Source organism: Bos indicus x Bos taurus, chromosome 23, assembly GCF_003369695.1.
Source record: "Bos indicus x Bos taurus breed Angus x Brahman F1 hybrid chromosome 23, Bos_hybrid_MaternalHap_v2.0, whole genome shotgun sequence".
NCBI classification, from domain to species: domain Eukaryota; kingdom Metazoa; phylum Chordata; class Mammalia; order Artiodactyla; family Bovidae; genus Bos; species Bos indicus x Bos taurus.
In genome coordinates this window covers 46,082,761-46,105,970 of record NC_040098.1, presented here as the reverse complement: position 1 = coordinate 46,105,970, position 23,210 = coordinate 46,082,761, and the positions used below count along the sequence as shown (strand labels likewise).

The 23,210-nt window shown below is 46.6% G+C and overlaps 1 protein-coding gene across 3 annotated transcripts in view; it reads right to left on the bottom strand.

Moving 5' to 3' along the window:
- The window catches only part of NEDD9 (neural precursor cell expressed, developmentally down-regulated 9), a 190,296-nt gene that overhangs the window by 49,142 nt on the left and 117,944 nt on the right, over positions 1 to 23,210 (bottom strand). The window contains exon 1 of one of the 3 annotated variants that reach the window (XM_027525407.1): positions 5,429 to 5,631. The exons of 1 other annotated variant lie outside the window; for it this stretch is intronic. In XM_027525407.1, the coding sequence (XP_027381208.1) occupies positions 5,429 to 5,440 (12 nt within the window). In that variant the 5' untranslated portion in view covers positions 5,441 to 5,631. Of the gene's footprint in view, positions 1 to 5,428; positions 5,632 to 23,210 lie in introns of those variants that run through there. One more of the 3 variants, XM_027525409.1, reaches the window with a different exon arrangement.

Here is a 23,210-nt window from a genome sequence, read left to right as displayed (position 1 = left end):
TTTCATGTAATCCAACATTCAATTCAATGTTTGCTGAGTACCTACTATGAGCAAGGGCCGATAACCACAGGAATATCAAATCTTATTAATAACAATGAAGATACCAAAGCACTAATATATTAGCAAGTGGGGACACAGGTGTGTTGGTACACCCCTATGTCTGGCATTTGCATTTCTACAAGACACAGCCAGGCCCGTGGAATATTTAATAGTACTCGATTATCTTAACATAGGAAATAGGGTTTCGACATAATCCAAGTTTTGAGTCCACGCATCCTTTCAACATCTGTTGGGCATCTACTTATATAAGGAGGGCTGGGGCCTGCTAGAATTGTCTCTTTCCAGTGGAGCCATGGTAAACACCTCCCCATGGAAAATATCTCGCTTCAGCTTTACAACAATCCACGAGGCCAGATCAACCCTAGTTTGGTGGTGGTGGTGCGCATTCCCTCAGCCTATCCGACTCTTTGCAACTCTATGCACTGTAGCCTGCCAGGCTCCTCTGTCCATGGTGATTTCCCAGGCAAGAATACTGGAGTGGGTTGCCATTTCCTCCTCCAGGGATCTTCCCGACCCAGGGATTGAACCTGAATCTCCTGCATTTCAGGCAGATTCTTTACTGCTGAGCCACCCTACAGATAAGAAAGCTGAGGCTCACAGAGCTTAACTTACCCAAGGTTACAGAGCATCGAGTCACAGGAAACAGAAATGCCTTTCAACAGAAATGCCTTTCACCAGACCCCACGCTCTACCTTGCCTCTACTGCAAGAACACCTAAGACCAAGTCCCCGTCCAGGCCACAACACACAGCAGATCCTGGATCATACTTTTTATTCAAGGACTTGCCTACCAATCTGCCTCTACACACAGATAAAGGGTGAGTCTCTCATATCAAGTGGGGCTTACCTGAAGCTGGAAAGCCCCAGTGGGCAGCCTTGGTGAGTTCCAGGTATCATTTAGATAGTAATTTTATTGAAAGGGGTTAATGAGTAAGGCAGTGCTAACAGAGTAGGGCAGAGGTGAAAAACAGAAAGCCTATTGTAGAGATGATAGGAGATAAAGGTTTAGGCTTCTGATTGTTGTATAGAGTGGATGGATGAGGAGACTTGACTTCTAGCAAGTACCGACGAACCAAGTCACACAAGCACAAAGAGACAGGAGCCAATGAATGGGAGCAGCAAGGGATCACGATTTTCACAGCAGACTCAGAAGAGGGGAGGAAGACAGGGGTACAGAGAGCGCTTTAAGTATGTCACGTCTGTGTGGGTGGGGGGAGGCCAGCCCGGAGCAGTCTGGTACTGGAGAAGTATAATGGATGCTTGAATGAAAAAAATGAGAGACGATGAGGTCATTAAGGGCACAAAAGGGGAGGGAATTGGCAAAGAGGCTTGAAAAGTAGAGAGGAAGTTTCTTTAGAAGTGGGGGGCAGGGGTGCAGACAGGAAGCCGCTGATGAGTTCTTAGAAGAGGACCCATGTACACCCCAGCAAAGAAGGGGCGCTTACGGAATCTGTTACGTGCATCTTGCACACTTGGTGCTCTCAGAACACCTTCAGTCTCGTAAAGACTTTGGTCTCCAAGTAGGTAAGTCATTTAGCTCTGAAAATGGGCTTGCTCAATCAGTGAAACAATACCTAAGAAAACGGTTAATTTTTTTCAAAGCATCTTTTGTTGCTTTGAAAGCTCAGATGGGATTTAAAAAAGACGCAGGGGCAGGGTATGCAATACACCATTCAGAAGCATATAAAACATTTTAAATCAAAATGGCAAAGCCAGGAAAGAATCAGGAATTACATATAGACTAAGTAAATATGCTGACTAAATGGAAGACACTCGGATCACATCTTCTCCAGCCACTCTGAGAAAATAAAAACATTTCCAAAGTCCCCTGGAAAGCTCTTCTTTAGTGCGCACTTCCTGCTTTCCCTAACCTACCTGACCCATGTTCAGTCAGAACCCAAGAATCTGGACTTCAGAATGTAGTTTTCTTATTTGTAGTTTAAGCTTCATCTGTAATTTTCTTCAATCAAAACATTCAAGAATGAATTTGTTGAATGGCAGACTAGATAAATAATTTAGAGTTTCAGTGTAGGCACACAGGATACAGAAATTTGGCCAAGCCACAAAAGCTGCTCAGCTATTAGAGATCAAACAGGCCAGGCCTGTGGGGCACTTACCAGGCCTGGGCCTGCACAAAGTGGGCGGGGCCTCTGCTCAAACACAGCTGTGCATCCACCTCTCAATTACCCTCCTGGCAGAAAGTAGCAACAACCCACCCCCAGACCCTCAGGAGGGAGGCCTTCACTGAGCAGGCCATGGCCACTGAGGCATTGCCCCCTCACCCACCTCCAGTATTTCAGCACATGCTGTGTATATTCAAAGGAGCTTGGGGGAAATTCTTAATAAATGAAGCCCCCATAATTTACTGATTAGAGAACTCCAGAGGGCATCCTTTAAAGAGCAATGGAACCTTGGTGCATATGAGAGTAACTGTTCCCTTCCTATGAACAAATTAAAACACATAGAATGTAACCAAAAGAGACGATATAGGCTGGCTCCCCGCAAAATTCACCAAAGTAATAGCTTCTAATAGCTTGCATTCCACGGTGCTCAAGATGACTGTAAACGCATAGCTGGCTGACTTGGAACTGTGTGTAAGTTCAAAATGGGTGGAGGCTTGGTTGTTGTCTAGTTATGATCCCCGAAGTAGCCAAACCAGATAATCTGGTTAAAAAAAAAATCTTATAGTGACTGGATTATAAATCTCTCAGTGAGCATTTTTAAGTCTTGACTGAGCTAAATTTATTTTGTTTAGAGCAACAGAGTATCTAAAAGCTAATTCCCAATTCCAGGGTTTTACAATCTAATAATTATCTGGTTTTACTACCTAAGTGGCTTCAGTGAAGTAACTGCCAGACATTCATTTCACTTTGCTTTGTAGAGGCACTGTCTTAAAAAAAAAAAAAAAAAACCTATTCTGCAGGGATACTTTGAATGACATAGAATCTTGAGCTACATGGGAGAGGGAAAAGCAGTCACACAGGACATTTTAGGAAGTCACAGATAGTTCTTTCTTTAATAGTTGCTTAAAGTCACAAGCTCTGGGGCCAGATCACCTTGGTTCAAATTCCAGCTCTGCTACTTTCCAGCTGCGTGGTTTGGGATAAATTACCTAGCCTCCCTGAGCCACAATTTCCATATCTGAAAATGAATATAAAGTATTAACACTACCTCATGGAGTTAATTGGGAAAGCTAAATATGACAATCCTGTATTGTCATGGTGAGTCTTAAAAACTGTTATTTATCATTCCTCTACCTTTGTGTCATCTCCTCTACTTATAATAACAAAATCTTCTCCTGAAACAGTCCATTATTAACTAGAGAGAAAATAGGCTTTATAAGAAAGGGAAAGTAGATTGCTTCAGCTATTGGTTCCGTTTATAGTCACCACAAGGTGTCAATCTGTCATTTGGTTAGCTGGGGAAGTCAGAAGTTTTGCTGGTGAAGATGCCCACAAGCTAATAAAAATCATATCTTTACAGCATTTGGCAGGGTGTTTGATGCTGGGAAGACCCAGCAGAGAGGCAGGGTTTCCCCATGAATGCCAACCACAGCTCACATCATTAGCTGCCATGATGTTTTCTTTCCACAAAATAAAACTAAACATGATGAGGTCACTGAATAAAAGAGACTTTAGACTTTTTGTCACTTTCCAGGTTGCAGTACTCTGTGTTAAAAACAGCCATTTATGCTTTCCAATAATAAATGCAGGAACACATTTTCTCTCCCACAGCACCCCCCGCCCACCGCCCCCCCCAAGGCTTTTACGAATCTAAAGACATTTAGAGTAGGAAGAGGAGGGCAAAGATTCACTGAAGGCTAAATAATATCTGGGGACTTAACATTAGTGATAGACTATCATTGTTCTAAATAAAGAAACTGCGTAAATACCAGTGAACCATATCAAGAATGAGAGCTTTCCTGCCAGGTAGAAGGATCTGCCTCCGGTTGTATCCTAACGTCAAAAATACTAAGAATCTTCAGGATTATCCAGCTCTCTGATTTTTCCTATTGAGGCAGAAAATGGAAAGCTGATAGTTGTGATAACTGATACCCCTGCCTTCAGAGGGTTCTAACCTTTTCAAGGAGAACTATAACTCATGCATCACAATAGATACTTTCAACAGTTAGATTTAGAGCTATTGAACATGATTTATAGCTTTTGAATAAAAGGCTTATCATGGAGGTTAGCCAGTGGCTATCAGCCAGGACTGAGGATTTACAGCCTCACATTTAAAAAAGGATGAGCCAGAAGCTAGATATTCAGAAAGAAGGCAAAGCAATCCTGCAGGTTAGACAGGTAATTCAAATTGCCAATCCCCAAGCATAAACACCTTGCCAAAACGCATTTCAATAGCGGAATGTTTGTTTAAACCTGCTAATGTAACAATAATGCTCAGTCTCTTTCTCAGTCCTGTGGGACTCATTTCGACCCTTTGGACTGCAGCCCTCCAGGCTCCTCTGTCCATGGGATCTTCCCAACCCAGTGATTGACCCTGCGTCTCTAGGACTTGTCTATTCCAGAACAGAAGTTAAGTGTTCATCCTCCAAGGAAAATTCACTTTCAATTCCTTGCAGTCAGCTCTGAATAGGGGTCTCTGGAAGCTGCTAGCCTGGTTAGAAGGAGGCAATTTAGATAAAATAGTATATTCTAAATAAGCTATAATCCTTTTGCCAGCAATAAACACACAAATGCATGGGAAAACAGGCTGCTGAGCGTCCCAGCACTCAAAATTTTGAGTTTCGGAGACAATAAACTGGCTGGAGCCTTCAGACCCTCTGTCCATTCAAACGCCATGAAAGTGTTTCCAAGAAATAGCATATACTCAGTTGGTTCTGAATCCAACATCCTTTATGGGTATCAAAATCCTCCATCATCAGCTGTATAATAGTACCTGGAGACTTTAACTTCTCCCACTAAAATTATATATGGCAAACTGCTTCCCAAAGCGAACGCTTTAATGCAAAGGATGAAAACTGCTTGAAAATAGCCAGCCTGAGAGACTGAGCACTTTTGATTCTTCTCTTACTACGGCTCCGGGGGGTGGGGGCAGTGGAGGCTAGGCCCCGGGAGCCGGGAGTCCTGAGCCCAGGCGAGCTCCCCTTGGAGTTAGACGCTCTCCGGTCTGCAGTGACTGCCATACCCCGGCGCCAAGACCTAGACTGACGCCGGGAACTTGCAGCGGGGGTGGATTGGGCGCGCTGCGAGCTCCCGGCGTAGGTCTCAGAGGCTGGATCTCTGCCTGCCTGCTTGTCTGGCAACCCGGTGACCCATCTCAGAACCCCTCTGGGGGCACAGCAGAGGAGTTGTCACAGTGGTGGACACACACAAATACAGAGAAACCTTCTGCAGAAGTCACTCTCTTACCTTATACTTCATCTTGGCAGCGGTAAACTGAGCCGTTTTCCTGCACTAGTGAGACTGCATTAAGCACCGGCGAGCCCGCCCCTCCATCGAGCGCTGGGCTTAAACGCAAGCGAGGACCGCCGAGCTTCGGGCCGCTTGTCCACGCCGCGCCGACCTCCGGCGCCGTTCAGCCCGCCCAGCCTCTGAGCTCACTGTTTTCGTCCGGGCCGGCAGAGCACGGAGCTCGTTTGCATACCGCCTCGCCATTGGCTCGCGGGCCAAGGTAACGCGGACGCCCCGCTCACCCCGAAATCCTGGAAACTGACAAAGAACTTGCAATGCGACCATTTATTTTTACATTGTCGGAGAGGGTGGAAAAGAAACTCCGGAACCTTACCAAACCTTATACTTCATCTACCCCGAACCTCTACCAAAACCCTGGGAAGAGGAGATGAGCTATTTTGAATTTTTTTTAGTTTAATCCAAATTTTAAAGAAATGGAATTCACAAAGCAGTCTGACAGCCGTGCGTCCTGTGACCTAGCAACTCCTTCATAAATCCATTTCATTCCAAAGCCATTCACCTCACAAGCTCTACATGAAACGAACTCAGGGAACAAAAGGTTTTCTGTCTCCGGGGGCCCCTTTTTACTAACTACCCCTGCTGATATCTCTCTCTCTCCCTTTCTCTCCTCCCTCCCCTTCCTTTTGTGGCTGTTTGCTTTTTGTGTGTTTGTTCTTTTCAGTGTTCAAAGTACTTGCAGTGTCAGTCTGCAAGGCGACAGAATACAATTCTCCCTCAGTGAAAGGGAATTCTGAAGCTGGGCACCAGGGATTCCCTGGTTGGCTTCTCACCGGGGCCTCCGGGAGCTGAGGGGTCAGCCGCATTCAGAGACCTCCTCTGGCTTTGCAGAGGATAAAGCTTAGCTGTGACCTCTCGGATGGGGCTGGCCAGTGTGCCCGCCCCATACATCATCACTGTTCACCAAGTACTGCGTTCTTTGATGGCTGGCATTTCTATTTCCAGCTTTGAACACTGCAGTTTTTCCTTCTGACCTCTCTCCTGAAGATGACCCATTAACCCACCAACACTTATTATCTGGGGAACAACGACAAAAAAAATGCCTGCTGTTTGAGAAGGCTGGTTAAAAAGACCAGTCTTCTCTCACTGACGCACGGAACATTTGGTTCAGCTTCATGCTTACGCACGGAACATTTGGTTCAGCTTCATGCTTTCTATAGAGAGAAAGATCACCCAGGAGAGGACAGAAATGGCCACCTTCAGCAACTCTTCTGAGGCGGTGGATCGGTGAGGGGAAAATTCCTTTTCATGGGACCTCAGGATTGAGACTTGGTGAATACAGACAATGGCTGTCCCTGAAAGGGATGGACTCCAACCAGACTACATGACTCTGATGGAAAAACTCAACCCTTTAGTTTTTTTTTTTTTTTTTTCCTGACCAGGTTGGATCAGAATCAGTTTGATTTTTTTCCTCCCCAATTCCCAGTGGATTAAAATTCTACTTTTATGAGCTAAGCAAAAAAGTACAGGAGAGGAGCTGTCCTACAAAAGGGGTTTCCGGACATAGGGCTCACAGCTCAGACCACAGTTTAAATAAGGCACCTATTCCCTGGACAGGACCCACCCACCCCTGACCCGGCCCAGGTGGTCATGACAAGGTTGACTCACCGTTTTGGACCTTCACTAGGCCTCTTTCCCTCATTTAGCTTTAGAGGGAAAGTGAGCCTGAGTGATTTTGCAAGGTCCTTCTGAACACACATTAAGCATGCGACATATGACGCTGCCACGGACAGAGGAGCCTGGTGGGCTATACAGCCCATGAGGTCATAAAGAGTCGGACACGATTGAGAGACTAAACAACACCGTACTATCAACACACAGCAGGGACCTTCCTAACAGTCCTACAGACATGGAACAGTCGCTAGCTTGCCGGAAATGTTTCTTCTGGTGTCTGCCTGGATATGTCACAGGCCTTCTCATCTGTAAGATGACGAGTCTTTGGCCTCCAGGAGATCTAGATAACATTCCTCTGGCTTCCTCAGCAGTGAAGCTGAGTCACCTTTTTTGTTTGGTGAGCATCATTGAAGAGTGAACACGCTCTCACCTCATTTTAATGCTTTCAAACCGTTTCCCAAAGCATAGCTAGGGCTTTTTCATTCTCTGGGTAAAAAGCTTAACTCACCCCAAGTGGCTCTCCTGCTTTCCTACTTCTGTCCTATACAGAATATACCTGAAAACCTACCTGAAGTTCATTTCAAGGTGGTCTGCGTCACTGTCTTGTTAGTTACATACACATAAAAAAGCACAAAGGTGTTACAGTCCGGTAAACATGTTAGAATCTCAACAAATCTCTAACTTGCTAATTTTGGTGTTCTGAAATGTAAAATAGAGAATAATACCAACCTGCTATGGCTATAATGAGGATTAAATGATATCATGTGGATAAAAGTGAATAGTATTTGGCACATAGTAAAAACATTAGTTTTATTCTGAAATTAAAAGATGCTTGCTCCTTGGAAGAAACACTGTGACAAACCTGCTGCTGCTTCTAAGTCACCTCAGTCGTGTCCAACTCTGTGCGACCCCATGGACTGCAGCCCACCAGGCTCCCGCCCCTGGGATTCTCCAGGCAAGAACACTGGAGTGGGCTGCCATTTCCTTCTCCAATGAATGAAAGTGAAAAGTGAAAGGGAAGTCGCTCAGTCATGTCCAACTTTTCGCCACCCCATGGACTGCAGCCTACCAGGCTCCTCCGTCCATGGGATTTTCCAGGCAAGAGTACTGGAGTAGGGTGCCATTGCCTTCTCCGGTGACAAACCTAGAGAGCGTATTAAAAAACAGAGACATCACTTTGCCTACCAAGTTCTGTCTAGTCAAAGCTATGGTTTTTCCAGTAGTCAAGTATGGATGTCAGAATTGGACCATAAAGAAGGCTGAGTGCCGAAGAACTGATACTTTCAAACTGTGGTGTTGGAGAAGACTCTTGAGAGTCCCTTGGACTGCAAGGAGATCCAACCAGTCCATCCTAAAGGAGATCAGTCCTGAATATTCATTGGAAGGACTGATGCTGAAGCTGAAACTACAATCCTTTGGCCACCTGATGCGAAGAACTGACTCATTGAAAAAGACTCTGATGCTGGGAAAGATTGAAGGCATGAGGAAAAGGGGGCGACAGAGGATGAGATGGTTGGATGGCATCACTGACTCAATGGCATGAATTTGAGCAAACTCCAGGAGACAGTGAAAAAGAGGGAAGCCTGGCATGCTGCAGTCCACAGGGTTGCAAAGAGTCAGACATGACTTAGCGACTGAACAATAACAACAAAACCTTAGGAAATGGTTGCTTTTTAGTATTATTTCCATTATTATTCTTTTAATATTAAATTTATTTTGTATTATTTTATGACTCTATCATATAACATTGTAACATCATATATCATTATAATATCAGTATTCATGTTATATGATATACATACATTTAAAATGATTAATTATAACTATTATCACTGTTAGACTATTATCGATATTGTTAAGTGTGGTGGGCACTCAGAAGAAGCTGGAGGAATGTCCCCATCTCTGTGGCACCCCATCCCTGGGCAGCTTTCTAATTTAACAAACATCAATTCAGCACCTGCCGCATGCCAGGGGCTGTTCTGGGAAGGGAGGATACAGCAGTCTAGATAAAGATCTTACTCTCATAGAGCTCACAGTCTGGTAGGACTGGAGGACAATAGTTCAAAGAATATATTATACAATTTTGAAGTGGTGGATGCCATGAAGAAAAATATTGAGCAGGGAAAAACCACTAGAAGGTGGTTTCTAGCAGGTTCCACCCTCATAGACCAGGGTGGGTGAGGGGTATCTCATGTTAGAGATAATGGTCATGCAAGCCCCTCTAGGGAGTTGACATGGAAGCAGGAACCTGAATACTATACAGGATCTGCTCTGATATCTGGGGAAAGAACGTTCCGGACAGACGCTGTGACCTACAGAAAGGGTCTGAGGTACTAGTGAGCTCGGCGCGTTCAAGAGCAAGCAGGTCAGTATGCTCAGAGAGGAGGACCTACAGGAGGGATGGAGAGAGGGTGGTGGCAGGGTTTGGATTTTTTCCTGAGTGTGACAGGAAGTCACCGGAGTGTCCTGAGCCGGGAAGCAAAGGATCTAGTCCTCTCTGTTTTCACCCTTGGTTTGTGTAAATACTCATGGACAGCAGACTACTGAAATATTGAGCCTTTTCTTCATGCAACTTACATAGTGCTGAAACTGTTACTTTGTTAGCATCATCTGCTGTTTCCTTCACAACCCTTTGGAGAAACACAAATTCTCTCAACTAAAGCAGAAACAGCCCCCTCCCCATCTACTAAGAGAGCTTTTGGATGCAGAAATAACTGTTTAAACTGTGCTGTATAAACACTGGCGATTGGTTTATGCAGCCACCCTCATGCTCCCTTGGATGGCTTCCCAAAGTGGTCCAGGCCCCCGGGCCTTGGACACTAACCTGCCTCTCAGCCTGTCGGTCTTGCCACCTGCCTGCCACCTCTGCCAAGGGCTCTGCCCACCCCCCACCAACCCCCCACCCACCAGAAGCTCGTGCAGGCCGGAATGAAGGAAATGACACAGAGGCCGTCCAAACCATTTTCCAGCTGCCACTGGGCACTGGCGTGGATGCAACCAGAAGTCAGAGAGGATGCTGGAGGGAAGAGGTTCTTCCGTCTATACTTGGGAGGAGCTCATGTGGCTTCTCTCTAAGAGTGAAAGGCAAAGTCAGAGCCCGTGAGGGCAGGAAGCAAGCTAGTGAGTCACCCCGTCTAGCCTGGGGAAAGGAAGATGAAGCTGCCGCTCTGGGGGCGCCCTGCTCGAGGGGGATCCTAACCACAGTCAGTGCTTTAGGTCAGTCTTCTGTATCTCCTGTCTGATTTATTCCAGCCACAACTTTCAGTTTCCTTGCCTGAAATCTCTCTCCGCTTCGGTCTATATTCCACATAGCCACTTGCTTAATTTCTAGAATACAGAGTCGATCACGTTACTACTATATTTAAAAGCCTTTAAAAATACTCCAGTGCCTTAAAAATAGAATCCACACGCATCGGCATGGACTATGATCTGAGCCCAGCCTCCCTTTCTGGCCTCATCCCCCATTGACATCCTCCACATGTTGGGACAGAGTAGGGGAGGGGGGCAGATTCACTGAATCTGAGCCGCTTGTACTGTCCTGACTTTACACAGACAGTTCCCTCCGCCCAGAATGTCCTCCCTTGCCTCTTCTGCTCTCCAACCCAGTCCCAACACTAACTCTTTTGTCCCGCGTCGTCTACACCCCCACCCTGCCCACCTCGCCTTTTCAGATCGAATTCCTCCCTGCTTTTACTATGGCCCTATTGTGCCTGGACCATGGCCCTAGCAGAAGGCTCCTCCACGCTGTGTCCTGATGACTGGGTGATGTCTGGGTCCCCCGCTCCCAGGTGACCTGAGTTCCCTGCAGGCTCATACCTTACAGGAGCTGAAATGCCTTCTGAATGAATAAGAAGACCAAGGCTTCTTAGGAGAATGTTGCCGACTTCAGGTTCTGCCTGTTGTTTAGGAGGAAAGGGAGGGAAAGGACTGCTCTTTCCACTTATTACATGCAGAGCTTCAGACCAGCTCAAGGCCTGCTCCCTGTCCTGGCTCTTGGATGCAGGGCAGTTGGATAACTACAGCTTTTTATATGACCTATGAGCTAAGAATAGCTTTTATACTTTTAAATGATTAGAATAAAATCTAAATAAGGATGATATTTCATAAGACATGAAACAATTACATGAAATTCAAATTGCCGTGCCTATAAATAAAGTTTTATTGGAACAGACACACCTGTTTGCTTACACATTGACTTTCAGCTGCAATAGCAGACTTGAGTAAGTGTGAGCAGAGGTGGTGAAAAGGGCAAAGCTAAAAAGGGAAAAATATATTATCTGGCCCTCCAGAGAAAAAGTTTGATGACCCATGCTCTAGAACAGTGCAAGATACACTCATCCCAGAGTTCAGATTAATGTAGAGATTCTTCCACATCTCCTGAGACACAATCTAGAAATACTCACTCTAGAGCCATGTTTTATCATTTCTAGTTTGATACCAGGTTTTTTTTTTTTTTTTGAGAGTCTACATTATGCCAGAGTTATTTCAAAAAAATAATTGGCTGCAGCAACTTTTAAATTCCATAAGTCTCCAGAAACTTCTCATTGGGTCATTGGGAATTTTCTGCCTCAGCCCACTGACCCCAGCTCATTCAGGGGTCGGTACCTGGAAACTGTCCCAGGTTCTAGGCCCGGTCCTGGGCAAGTCACAAACATTATTTCACTTAATATTCACCTAAGAAGCCCTAATGAGGTGGGTCACAATATTCTAGGTTTACATGTAACAGAACGGAGACTTGGAGAGCTTGTTCAACTTACACAAAGGTCCAGGCAGGTAGGGGCAGGTCTGGCATGTGAACCCGGGCTTTCTGGCTCCTGGGTTTGGGTGCTACATGCTACCAGGAGCCCTCTGTGCGCTTTGCTTATCTGAGTCCCATTTGTGAGTTCAGTAAATTAGCATCTCCATCCTAGTGGGACTCAGCCTAACTGAGGAACAAGTACAGTTCTCCAGTTGTGAATAAGGCTACTAGTGTGCAGGAAAACACACACATCTTACTAACTCGTACTTTAAGTCTGTGTGTGTGAGTGTGCGTGTGTGTGTGTGTGTGTACGTGGTCCCTCTTGCCCAGACTGCCTTCCTTTCATCCTCTGCTTACCTAAATCCTGTCTTCTTTCCAGTTTCCACCCCATCTTCCTCATGGAACCTTTCCTACAAAGGCTCTCCTTTGTTGATCCCCCCAATTCCCAGTGTCTCTCATCACCTAGGGTCTGGGTCAGTGCTTCTCAAATCTGACCTCCCTTAAAAGCCAGTTGCGATATTTCCGTATTTACGTCAACAAAAGAAATTTGCAAGGCGTCCTAGCATACCCTCTTGACGTTTAGTAATTGCAATAAAGCATGAAATGCCGCAATGGTTAAGTGCCATCATGCATAATGCAGGGTGTCGTCTGGAAAGAAACTTGGAGAAACTGGCAGCTTAAGACCCAAATGGGAAACCCAAGGAATCGTTAGTAGTTAAAAACAAATCACAGCATCCTTTGTTTTCAAAATGACCAGTGCACCTTTGAAGCGCAAAGTCAAGTCTGTGCAGCAGCACCGAGCCCAGCCCTTTGCAGGACACTTGACTCAGCTTTCTATTCATGTGAAAGGAAAAGAAATGTGGAAACTTCATCCTTGAGGGGAAAAAAAACAGCTGTGGATGCTTTGGCTTCTCCCCTCTAAGTTGGATTCCACAGGCCTGATGGGAGACCTTGGTACCTACACGTGAACAGAGATCCTCAGAGGATTCTACACACAGCCTTGTGCGTGGGGCATATCATTTAGTGCTCAGTTACTGCCGGGTCCTGTTTCACCCTTGAGAATGCCTTCTCCACAGTGAGATTTTTAAGCAGCTTGTAGAAAAGGATGACTTTCTGCAGCTGTGTAGGTCACTGCATCACATTCTATGTCTTCTCAAGGCCCTATGTCTTGTCCGCGCACCAAGCCTTCACTCATGTCAGTCTGGAAAAAAATAAGCTACTGTTCAGCAGGCAGGGGCAAGAACACTTCCCACTCTAAGCAGTCACTGCCCCTCCCTCCCTTTTTTGTCTGGTTAGGGCTTCCCAGGTGGCTCAGTGGTCAAGGATCTGGATTATTCTGACCCAGGGGTCGAACTTGTGTCTCCTGCATTGGCAGGAGGATTCTTTACCACCGAGCCATCTTGGAAGCCCTAGGCCCCTCTGAGTCCTTGATAAATCTTCCAAGAATACATGTAGCACAGTGTCACTAACATGCTACAAAGACCCTTGTAAATGGGTGATGGTTAATACCTTGACTTGATTTTTGAAAAACGTGTGCAACTGCAAAATTTCTATACATACAGAATACTGCTATTATAACTTGGGAATAGTTAATTACTATCTTTCCCCTGGCAAAGAACTAAAAAAAAAAAAGTAACAGAATAAATTATATGTTAAGTAAATCCACTTAACTCTAGTGAAATATGACAAGAATTTGTGAGGCTCCATCTTAACATTTAGTGTGTTCTTTATACGAAAGGATTTGGGGGAGTTAACTCAGGAGTGAAATGATAAGCAAAGTTAGAAACACATAATAAAGATTTAGGTTTATTTATCGTCGTAAATGTGCAAAGGCTTAGATTTCTACTATTTGTATGTATCCAGCTGGGCAGAGGAATGAAGTTCAGTGGGACAGAAGGAGTTTTTCACAGTAAAATTGTGCAGACTCCTGCCAAGGGCTCCCTCCTGTTTTCCCCAGCCTTGAGGTGTTCTGTTCGTGCACGCTTTAGTTTGTCCAAATAAACGATTTGTTATATGAAACTGTCATGGAAATCTCTTCTGCTGGTAGAAGTTTGGACTGTGGGCTTTTACGTAGGTCAAGGTGATCTGCCAAGACCAAATAAACAGACGTGCTGTGACTGGACGGAGGATGGCCGCTGCTCTTTCTGAAGGCAGGATCCAGCACTGTGATACTGCTCCATGGTGTGTATTCACCTGTTCTTGTTTAGTCACTCAGTCGTGTCCCACCCTTTGCAGACTCACGGACTGTAGCCCACCAGGCTCCTCTGTCCGTGGGATTCTCCAGGCAAGAATACTGGAGTGGGTTGCCATTCCTTCTCCAGGGGATCTTCTTGACCCCAGGATTGAACCTGAGTCTCCTACATTGACAGATTATTTACCACTGAGCCACCGGGAAAGCCTAAGAAGGGACAGAGGCCCCATGGTTCCTTCTTGGTAACTTCTGTTCTTCCTTTGTATATTCTTAAATTTGAAAAGACTTCCTGACCCCTCCTTGCATCCGTAGCATCACTGTCTCTGTGCCCGGACATGAGAACACGGCGTGTTGTGCTAGAGCTCTGGCTGGCCCTTCTTACTCTCCCCGCATTGCTCCCGTCCAGGTGCAATGGGCAGAGGCTTGTGGACGGCCTGCCCTACATTCTCGGATGGGGCTGGATGCTCTGTTTCCGGTCGACTCCTGAGCTTTACCATTCTCTGGATGCATGCACGGGTGACTAAAAGTCACCCTTCCCATCTGGCATCCAGCGAGGTTCAGGGTGGAGGTGGGCGGAGAAGAATGGAGGGAACAGGGAAATGAGGGGGTTGGCACAGTGTTTCAAGCACAGAACAGTCACTTAACTGGAGGCCCCGGATAGATCATTTCAGCAGAGGCCAGAGAATGTCCAGCAGGCCCCGTCCCCAGGCATCTGACCCATCTGAGCAGACCCTGTCGGCCGCCAGCTGGCGCTGAGGAGCGGGGCCCAAGGAATCTGAGCAATGCAGGGCCTGGGGTCGGTGGGGGGTGGGGAGGAGGAGGGTTGGGGGGGGATGGAGGAATGCGCTGTTGAATCCAAGCTTTTGAAGAGTTTGATTCATTTTAGAGAGCAAACAAAGCGCTCCAGCTATCAGCGATCTTTTATTTTGTCTGCTGGAAGAATGCCTCTCCAGCGTGGGCTGGAGACTGGGCGGTGGTGGAGACACCGGCGTCCACCCTCGACGGGCTGGGCGAGTGTGGCCGGCACACTCTTTCCTGGCCACTGAGGCTGGAAAGAAACAGCAAGCAGCTCTCTTCTCCGTCAGGAAAGCCAGGAGGAGCCCAGTGAACTGGCATGTGCAGGACCTAAAGGTTCACTCACAGCCCTGAGGTTTACAGATGCTAAGTAGCCGTTCCCTTAGCTTAAGTCCTGGCACCCTGAGATTTAGATCAGAAGGTATAGACAAGGGAGGGGAGATTGCGAGGGTTTTCCAACTTTGATGGCCTATGATTCTCACAATTCAGGCTCTAACCAGCCTGGGAAGCTCCTGGTCTTCGGAAGGGTGGAGGGTTGGGAGAAGCAGTCAGGCCGTGGCCCTCCTGTCCATAGAAGCTGGAGGCCATGTGCTCCCTACCTTTAGATTTTCCCATCTCAAGGTTGCTCTCTGTCTTCAAAAGCCAAACCCCATGCAGTCAGGTCACCAGGAAATGAAATCCTCCCACTTTACCTGACTTGAAGGCTTCCCTAGTGGCTCAGATGGTAAAGCGTCTGCCCGTAATACAGGATAGCTGGGTTTGATCCCTGGGTTGGGAAGATCCCCTGGAGAAGGCAATGGCAACCCACTCCAGCACCCTTGCCTGGAAAATCCCATGGGTGGAGGAGCCTGGTGGGCTACAGTCCATGGGGTCGAAAAGAGTCGGACACGACTGAGCAACGTCACAGTACCTGACAGCTCTGTGCTTTCCATCCTCCCCGTCAAAGAGGGGAGGACTCAGCCAGGACTCAGGTCCCCACGTCCCTGTGCTCCCATTCCCACCCCTGGTCTTTCAAATCCCCTTCTCTACAAGGATGTTCGCGCCTCACAGATCCACGGTTCCTTGTTCAAAAACCTGGAGGCCAGGCGAGCTGTGGAATTCTGAGTATTTCAGTTTTTCAGGACTGATTTCACGTCTATTCGGCATGCAACAAAACTCCCAGTGGGACCTGGCCAGCACACTGCACGCAGATTCATTCATATTTCGGCAGGTGTGTGAATGTTCGTATCAAGGTGGGTAAACGAGCAATATGTATCACGTTGAGCCAATCCAGGCAGGTTTTGCTGCCAAACAAGTCATGAAAGAATGCTGAATTTTTATACTTATAATCGTGGGTGAACAAACCTGGACCACCGACACATTCCCCAGCTTCTTAGACTCTCCTAGGCCGTCTCTCCTGCCCCCGACTCCACGCACGCGCTCTGCTCTCTCTGTCGCTTGCTGCCACCAGACACTGAACCGCCCAGTCCCGGGCCCCTCCCCCTGGCCTCTGCCTCTGACACCCTCTCCACCCATCTGCATCCAGGCCGGTGTACCCCACGCACATGCTCCCTACTGTAAAATCGCGGCCTTTTCCATTCTCAAGCCATCAGGCCACACTTAAAAATACATTACTGGAAAGACGGAAGGAAAAAGACTCAGGAAATACAAGTCTTGCTTGTTGTTACTATCACGTTGTTCAGTCTGTAAGTCGTGTCTGGCTCTTTGCAACCCCATGGGCCGTAGCACACCAGGCTTCCCTGTCCATCACTATCTCTCAGTTCCTGTCCATTGAGTCGCAGATGCCATCCAACCATCTCATCCTCTGCCACCCTCTTCTCCTTTTGCCTTCAGTCTTTCCCAACATCAGGGTCTTTTCCAATGAGTCATGTGTTTGCATCAGGTGGCCAGAGTATTGGAGCTTCAGTATCAGCCAGTTCAATGAATTTTTAGGTTGATTTCCTTAAGGATTGACCGGTTGGATCTCCTTGATGTCCAAGGGACTCTCAAGAGTCTTCTCCAGCACCACAGTTGGAAAGCATCAGTTCTTCAGCACTCAGCCTTCTTTATGGTCCAATTCTCTTATTATTACAAATGACTCCTAATGGCTGTCAGACTGTGAAGGGCTCACTCTCAGCTTCACTCTTGCTGTGGGCCTGGGTGCTGTGTGGACTGGGTCTGCAGATGGCGTGGCATGAGGTACTCACCCTCCTTTGCCCAAGTTGGGGGCTTTCCTTGGACATCTGCATCCCTCTGCTCCTGACCTTCTCCTCCACCAGCTGTCTTGAATGGTCCCATCCTTCAGCCTCCACGGCAGTGGGCTCTTCCTACTCTTCTCTCACTGACGGGTACAGTTGGCAACCTGGTCCTTGGTATACAGGGTTCTGATCCATGGATTCAACCAATCGCAGATGGTGTAGATTTTTCTATCCAGCACGGGTTGAATCTGTGGGTGTGGAGCCCGTGGACAGAGCATCCTCGGATTCTGGTATCCACGGGAGATTCTGGTGTCCATCCTGTTGGGGATACCAAGGGAACCTGCATTTGCATCTTCTTTTTCAAGCAGACTTTCCCCAAGGGTGCATCCTTTAGGTCTTTTTCTTCTGTATTTTCTCCTTTATCTGTCTTATCTTCTCCAATGACTTCTACTCTCATTTCTGCGTTGATGACAATCACATGCCCTGGCCCGTGTTCTGAATTCCAAACTCTCATTTCCTCCTGCACCCAAGTATTCCAGAGGCTTCTTATCAATTCCTCTTATTCACATATTGTGACGGTTCATTTTGTTTTTTAATTTTTTTGTAAATTGGAGGATAGTTGCTTTACAATATTGTGTTGGTTTTTGCCACTGATCAACATGAAGCAGCCATAGGTGTACATTTGTCCCCTCCCTCTTGAACCCTCCTCCCACCTTCCACTCCATCCCACCCCTCTAGACTGTCACAGAGCACCGGGTTTCAGCTCCCTGAGTGTGACGATTCGTTTTCCGTGTTAACCTGGCTAGGCCACAGTATCCAGTTATTTGGTCAAATTCTAACCTAGATGTGTTGTGAAGATACGTTTTAGATGGGAATGACATTTAAATCAGTAGACTTTGAGTAAAGCAGTTAAGGCTCTATCATGTGGTTGGACCTACCTAATCAGTTGAAGGCCTTAAGAGAAAAAAGACCAGTGTCCCCTGGGAAGCAGGAATGTTCTTCCAGACGGCCTTTGGACTGAGCTGCACTGTCAGCTCTTCTCTGGGGTCTACAGCCTGCCAGCCTGCCCTGCAGAGTTTGGACTGGTCAACCTTTACAGTCATGTGAGAAATTCCTTAATCAGTCTCTCTCTGTGCACGCACGTGCGCGCGCATGCGCGCGCGCAAACACACACACACACACACACACACACACACACATCCTGTTGGTCTACTGGTTCTGTTTCTTGGGAGAACCATGGCTATATACCCAAGAAGCAAAGATATTTGAAGTGGAGGCATGATGGGAACTCTGATCCTGTTGCCTGCGTCTCTGCGTGCAGCCACGCCTGAACTCCGATCTTAACCTGAATGCTCAAGCAATAAATACACTTTTCTGCTTAACCTAGTTGGGGCTGAGCTTTTTTCACTTGCAACTACAGTGTCCTGACTAACCCTCTGCCAGAGAGTATTCTCCTGAAGGGCACAGACGATACCTTATGCATTTGGCCCCCACGTGGCACTGCATTTACAATCTTCTCAGTCTGCGTGTTGCATTAATCCCCAACTTGCCCTTGAGCTACCAGCTACCTTTTGATATTGTGTCTGAATGAGAGAAGAGAGACAGAAATGACAGAAAGGAGCATTTTCCCTTGGTTCCTAAGAAGGCAGAAATAAAAAGGAGACTTATGTATTAGGAAAATTCCACTGGGAATTTGGTGACCCAAATGAGAAGCAGATCTACCCTTTTCTTTCAGATTCATTGATTTAGATACACAGATTCAACAGTGGAAGGAAAAGCAAGGCGGAATTTTATTGTTAAGTGCGGGGTAGCAGTGTCTTGTGTACCTGGAGATCCATATAAATGTTTATATTCCTTTGCCAATTAACTTGTACTTGTTAATCACGGCTGAGATCTTATTCATCCGTCCACCAGGACTTAACTAATTGCCCAACAGAATGCCAGGCTCGATGGAAATTACAAAGATGTATAAACACTCACACGCTGCTCTCACTTCTTAAATACCTATTACGGTAGCTGCCAAGGGGACTTCATGAAGATAAACTTGTGTAGAAAAAAAAATCACACCGTAAAGTTATGTAAGTTTCTATTTTAAAATCATCTGGTTCTAATTTACTAAATTTAATGCTTTAGAGTCAATGCCAAAGTGCTACATTTGATTTATGGAAATACTTCAGCACATTTTTCCATTGCACTCTTGTACAATATATTTACCGCCCTTTTGTTATGGTTAGAAAGATTATGGACCTTAGAAAAAGCCCTCTTTACGAGCTTGCTGATATTTTATTATAAAATGCCGTAAGACAGAGTAAGAAGTCTAGTAAACAATAATACTCACTTAGGAGCATTCCACATGGTTTAGCTCTCTCTTTTTTTTTTTTTTTTGGTATATACGTATATAAATTTAACAGAGAGGTCCATCTGGAAAATGGATGCTTAAAAACTTTCACTTTATGCCAAACCACTTCTTTTCATGGCAGACAAATACTTTGGGATGGGGGAGAGAAATTTAAATAGCAGTCATATTACGCTATGCTGCTAGCAAAATAATAACAATGTTAATACCAAAGGATAAAAAGATGCCAGAGACGCAGACTTCCATTATCCCAAAGGGGGAGCCTGCAAAATATCCCAGTGAAGTGGAATATAAGAAGACGGACATCTGTACCTCTGTGTGGCTTTCCAGGCCCTGGGCTCGACCGACTTACCTGGCACCGTAGTTTGGCGACTACCCTATGGCATTTTACAGAAAAACCAAGGCCTCGTGCCAAGCCTATTCATTGAAACCTCCCAGATGTGCTGTGGTTTAGCCAACAAAGTCCGCCCTGAACTTTCAAAGTGGTATTTAGGCCCGTGCATACTCATTTTGCTTCTGCTGCACCTCGGTTTTGCTCAGCTTACAAAACGAGAGGTTTTTCACTTCACACCCACATAAAATAAGATGTTGGCCTAGGAATTTCCCCTGCGCCTTGCAGCGCTGTGCTTCTTTCAAACAAAGAAACCTCATCTTCTTCAGAGTTTAGACAGCTCTTAACAACGAGCAATTGCAAAGACCAGGCCAGTTGACGTGTTTTTATTCCAACAGACCATCTTCACGGCAGGTCAGAGGAGCCAGGATACAGGTATTCAGAAAGGTATGGGAAAGAGTGCTGTGTGACCACCGGGCTCCAGGGCCCCGGATGACTACACCCTGCATCCCTCGCATCAAGACGAGGCCAGGGTATCATCAGAGCGGACTTGTCTGCTCTGCCCTGTTCTGCCTGGATTTGCTTTCCCAACTCCTCTGCCCTGGAGACCAGTCTTCCCACCTCCCTTTGAGAACACTGTAATAAGAAATGAAATTAAAAAGGCAACGACCACATAGTAAAGACAATACTATGATCTCTTACTCCTTCTAGGTTCTTCTTTGGAATGTCTCTTTTTGCATCTCTGCAAGTTCATCCAACTCCTCCCTCATCCCCACCTTCTCCCTGAAACGTCCTCCAGTCTCTACGGATGAGTCCTTTTCATGAATTCATGCAGGCTCACCTCCGGGCCACCTCCTGGAACACTGGCGTCCTGGCGCCACTGTGTATGACTTGCGACCCTCTAACTGTGCCTTGTGTGTGGCGAGTGACCCTCATTTGCACAACGGCCGGTCTTGGAAGCAGGCAATCCCTTATCTGACCCAGGCAACTTACTGAGACACAATTCACATACTCACAGCTCACCATTTTAGAATGGACTATTTGGTGGCTTTTAGTATATTCGCAGAATTATACCACCATCATCACTATCCCACTCCAGAACATTTCCATCACCCTGAAAAGACGCTCCACGTCCATCAGCAGGCATTCTCCACCCCTCCTCCTCCCCACCCCAAATCCCTGACGACCATAACCACCGTTCCAGTTTCTTTGTAGCAGTAACAATTGATCCCTGACTTTATGCCTTTCTTTCTAGGTGCAATTCCAAAGGCTAACACAAAAAGAGACGAGCTATGCAGTTTTTTGTACGCATCGAGAAAGATGGTGTCAGTTGTATGAACTGAGTACTTGTGAGAGAATATAGAATGACGACAACCAATAAATGGTAATTCAATTTATAAAGGAAAAGCAAAAGTTGGGGGGTATTGGGAAGTGAAGTCTTTAGAGAGAGAGGAGAAGCAAGTTCTCCCGGAGATAGGGAGACTGTTGTTTGTATTTACCATAAAGAGGTCTTACCACACGCCTGACACAGTTAATATGTATGTGTATTCTCAGATGCTCAGTCGTGTCTGGCTCTTTGCGACCCCATGGGCTTGTAGCCCACAAGGCTCCTCTGTCCATGGGGTTTTTTGGCAAGGATACTGTAGTGGATTGCCACCTCAGTGCATCATCTAATCTCTGTAACAACCAATCAGATAGGGGTTAGGAATCCCATACCAGATATGAGGAACCTGGTCCTCAGAGAGGTAAATGCCTTGCCCAGGGTCACACAGCAAGGGTTTCATTAAGAGTCAGCAGGTTTCAAATCTCATGGATAGGGCTGAGGACAAAGTGCTGAGTACCTACAATGACATTCATTCAGTTTTTTAAATTAATCACCCAATAAGTCAGTCAGTCACTCAACAAACATGTATTGAGTCCTATTGAAAGTTAAGTTTGACTGAAAATGATAGAAAAACCCTAGAGGGGTGGGCTTAAGAAAGGTAGAAGTTAGTTCTCTTCTTGTTTATTAGAAGTCTAGAGGAAAGCAATCCAGGGCTGTTTGAGGGCTTCATAAAGTCTGCAAAGATTTAAGTTCCTCCTATTGTGTGCTTTGCTATCCTCAATACGATGTCCAAGGCAGCTCAGATTCAAGCCATCACAGCCTCTTTCCCGCCAGCAAGAAGAGAGGGGTGAAAAAAAAGGTGCCTCTTCCCTGAAAGGTGCCCAAGGACCCTTTGCGGATATTCTATCAGCCAGAATCGGTCACATGGCCACAGTTAACTGCAAGGGAAGCTGGGAAATGTAGTCTTTATTCTGGGGAAGAGGAGAATGGGCATCAGAGGATGACAGTGTCAGCCACTAGTACCTACTAGGCAAACAGTGTAACTGTGCACAGTACCTGTGTGACAACTGCTGAATGTACACACATCAGGCTTTGTCCGCCTGTCAGGATAGCCCTCTGCTTATGGCAGGTACTCATAACGGGCCAGGAGGCTACATACGACACGATCCCCCTGCTGCGTGGAGGTTGTGCTCTGTCTGCTGGGGTGGGCTTCCTCCCAGCCTCTGCTGCTGGTCTGCCCTCCTGGTACATGCTGACACAAGTGTAGAGGCCCTTGTGAAGGGGCTCCTGCCAGGACCTGGTCTTTCCCAGTCTTCTCCAACCCACAGAGGTGTCTGGACCACGGGCCCTCCCTCTTCCCGTGACTCCGCTGGAAGAGGTGCACATATGGATGCGTATGGCCAGAGCAGAGCCAGACCCCCGCCCTTGCGTATGATTGAGAGAGTAGGAGGGAGGGAAGAGCTGCGACAGGGAGGAGAAAGGGTCCCTTCTGCTCCTTCTGCCAACTGGCCATTGTCCTTAGAGGTCAAAGACAGTGCAACATCATAACACTGGTGAGATGTTGGCTCTGGATGAGTTAGAGCCCCATGACAAGCATGGTAGCCGAAGCCTGCATTGAACTTGACACGCCATGAAGATGAGACAGTCGTGCGCTAGCCTTGCCGGAATCCCCACTTTTCACCCTCTATTAGTTCCTCCTTGGGGTGGCTTCCAGAATCTCTGCTTTTCCTCTGCATCACAGATGGGGAAGCATCCCTGGGCATCCTTAACCACCAAAGAGGACAGAGATGATGTGGTACCCAGAATCCATTCCAAATCTACAAGGAAGCTTTAGCTGACGGTCCTGCCACCCACCCACTCCCACATGCTTCATCCAGTCCTTCCTCCCCAGATCCCAGAAAGACACATTAGCTGAGTCCAGTGACAGTCTTTGAGCCTGACTACAATTGTTCCCTTGGGATAAAGGGATAAAGGTGTTGGCGAAACACGCTGAGATTCCGAAAGTAGGCACAGCAACATCCTCCCATTCCTCCAAGCATTGAGGCTTCTTTAAACTTCACCCTCTGCCCCAGTTTCAAAGTTCTCATTTGCAAATCAATTTAACAAGGCCCCAGGTGGAACTCCCTAACAGTATTAAAATGGTTCTTCTGACTAGATTGGGGAATGAAACCACACACCTGCAAATTCCTTACTACC